Here is a 2,600-nt window from a genome sequence, read left to right on the forward strand (position 1 = left end):
ACGGACAACATATATAGTGATTGGAACGCTTCCTTTTTGTCTTCTTGTACACTGCGGCAGCCCTCAGAAAATTCTCAATGCCAACAAAGAACTCTGGCCCTTGATCCTTGTACATCCATGACCGGTCCATCTGCAAATCATTATAATTAAATACATTCACCTTATAATCATTAAACATTTCAAAATCTAGAACAAATTCATTGAATTACCTCGCATCCTGATTAGTCCCTATTTGAGGGTCCATCTCCTTCCGGTATTTGGGTCTAGTCAGGGGACCCACCTTCCAAAGGCTGTCGTATTTGATTGCGACCCGTGGGTGGACATAGCATTCCTACAACACAATATTCTATCAATTGTGTTAAATTCACTATGTTAATTAATGAACAGAGGAAATTCGCTGAATTATTATTTAAATTTAAGACTTTAAAAATATACGTAAACCACATACTAAAAAATTAGAGCTAGATTTTAGGGGCATTTGTAAATACCTCCCTGATTTTTTATTCTTTGCAAGGGTGCCACTCGAATGACAGTTCTAGTTATATTTTTGTAATTTTTTAATGACTATAACGGTTCAAGTAGTGGCAAATTTATAATTTTCTCTAGATTTTAATGTACGCACCCACATCTATTTACACGTGACTATTAATCTACTACTTAAATCATCTACAATGATAAAATAGTGATATTTCTCTAATTTATATCATATTAGAGCTTTTGCTCATTCCAAAATTCAACACCAAGGAACAACCACCTAAATTCAAATCTAGAGCAATATAGCAACTAGATCCAATGAAGAATCAAATGTAGATCATCTCTATACATCTAACAATGACAAAGTTGCAAACTTTTTCTAAATTAGATCTCAATTGTATCTCTTAATCCATAACTATAGAGCAAGCACCAACCATCAACACTAGAGCAATCTACTAAGTAAATCTATTTAAAAAAGAAATATAGATCATCTTATTAACCTTAGAGCACTTGACTCCTCCAAAACTTAAATCCTTCAACTATAGAGATGGAAAACAGCGATCGGCGATGTTTTTGTGGGCTTGCGGCGTTTCTGGTCGCGCTTGGGGGCTCTAGTCGTGCTTGGGGGAGAAGGGGGCTTTATACTGCAACGCCCTATCAGTGTCGGTTGGTATATCGAACCGGCACTGATAGTGTCTATCAGTGTCGGTTCTTAACTTCTCAGTAGTTGTTGTTCGCGCGTGGGAGTTTTGAAACCGGTACTGATACGTTGACATACCGGTTATTGTTAAACCGGTACTGATAGGTTTGCTATATATGTGGTGTTCCATAGTAGTGGATGAAGATAATCCCAAACTGATTGCCCAAAATGCTGCCCAACATGTGATCGAGTTCAATACAAACAGGCGAAGCCTTGCTCCGATGACCTCTCTACTTTTTAATCTCAAATGCCTGCAACTCAACAATTTGGACAGAACATATACAAACTTATTTAAAACTTTCTACTTTACAATTATACCATAATGCAATCTTATAACTAAAATTCAATAAAATTACAAGAAGTTCCAAACTTTTCTCGCTTTCTAGCTAGATTACTACCCACTGTCATCCCTCGTTAAGTTCCGTTGGCCAAGGAAATTCGTTTGAAATCAATCAAGAACATGCAACAAATTAGACCAACAGAAACTAATGCGAGCCTACAGAATCTATGGCGCCCGAACAGCTTGCGCCATCGCCTTGAACTCCGCCATCTTCGTGGTCCTCGTGGTCGTGGACGGCCAGAGCCTCAGCTCGGTGAGCGGGTCTTCAACGCCATAATCCACATCCATCGCCGCGGCGTCGCTCGCATCGTTGCCCCTGATGAGATCCCCGGGCGCCAGCGGGAACAGCACGAGGCACGAGCCGCTCTGGTCATCCCCCGGGTCGCTGGTCTCCGCGGGCGGGTAGTGGTCGAGCACCGGTTCTTGCGTCTGCTGCTTGCAGAGGACGGAGTTCCAGCGGTTCTTGGTGTCAACGTCGGTGCGGCCCAGGAGAAAACCGGCGATGGTGGACCACTTGTTTGGGTATCGGCTCTGGAGCATGATGATCTGCTCGTCCTCCTCGGGCGTGAAGGGCTTGGCGTCGTCAACGCCTGGGGCCAGGTGGTGGCACCACCGGAGGCAGCACGAGTTGGCGGTGCGGCCGGGCAGCGCGGCGCTGATGCTCACCCAGTTCTGCGCGCCGCCGTGCAGCCGCACCTGCTCCCGCAGCACTGCGTCCTCGTCGTTGCTCCACACGGACGCGGACCACTTCACCAGCGGCCGCTCAGCAGCAACAGCGCCAATGTCGCCGGACGCCTCGTCCGGTACCGCCATGGGCCGCTCCGTCTCGTGCTCGATTGATCGCCTCTTCCCCGCGTTCCGTACTTCCGTATCGTCTCTCTGCGGCGGGCGGAGCGTCGTGTTTTGGGAAGGTTGGGCGCGGTGGCTAGGTGCCACTGCGGTGCGTTCCCTTATATATATATAGTAGCCGCGGCGCGTGACCTACACGTACACGGGAGGGGAAGTGAAGCCGCGACGGAGACGGAATCCGCATACAGGTCGGAGTTGGACACGGGAAGGGGTCCCGCGCGTTGCAGTAAAAGCCAG

General features: G+C 46.9%; 1 protein-coding gene across 1 annotated transcript; it reads right to left on the bottom strand.

The window, feature by feature from the left end:
* Window positions 1–1,679: 1,679 nt before the first annotated feature.
* On the bottom strand, window positions 1,680–2,327 carry LOC133923131 (transcription factor MYB44-like). Its single transcript, XM_062368574.1, has one exon. The coding sequence runs from the start codon at window positions 2,325–2,327 to the stop codon at window positions 1,680–1,682; it is 648 nt and encodes a 215-aa protein (XP_062224558.1).
* Window positions 2,328–2,600: the final 273 nt, after the last annotated feature.

This window comes from Phragmites australis, chromosome 6 (genome assembly GCF_958298935.1).
Source record: "Phragmites australis chromosome 6, lpPhrAust1.1, whole genome shotgun sequence".
In the NCBI taxonomy this organism is placed as follows: domain Eukaryota; kingdom Viridiplantae; phylum Streptophyta; class Magnoliopsida; order Poales; family Poaceae; genus Phragmites; species Phragmites australis.

Coding starts and splice junctions, on each gene's coding strand:
- LOC133923131 (XM_062368574.1), bottom strand. CDS start 2,327: ATGGCGGTACCGGACGAGGCGTCCGGCGACATTGGCGCTGTTGCTGCT.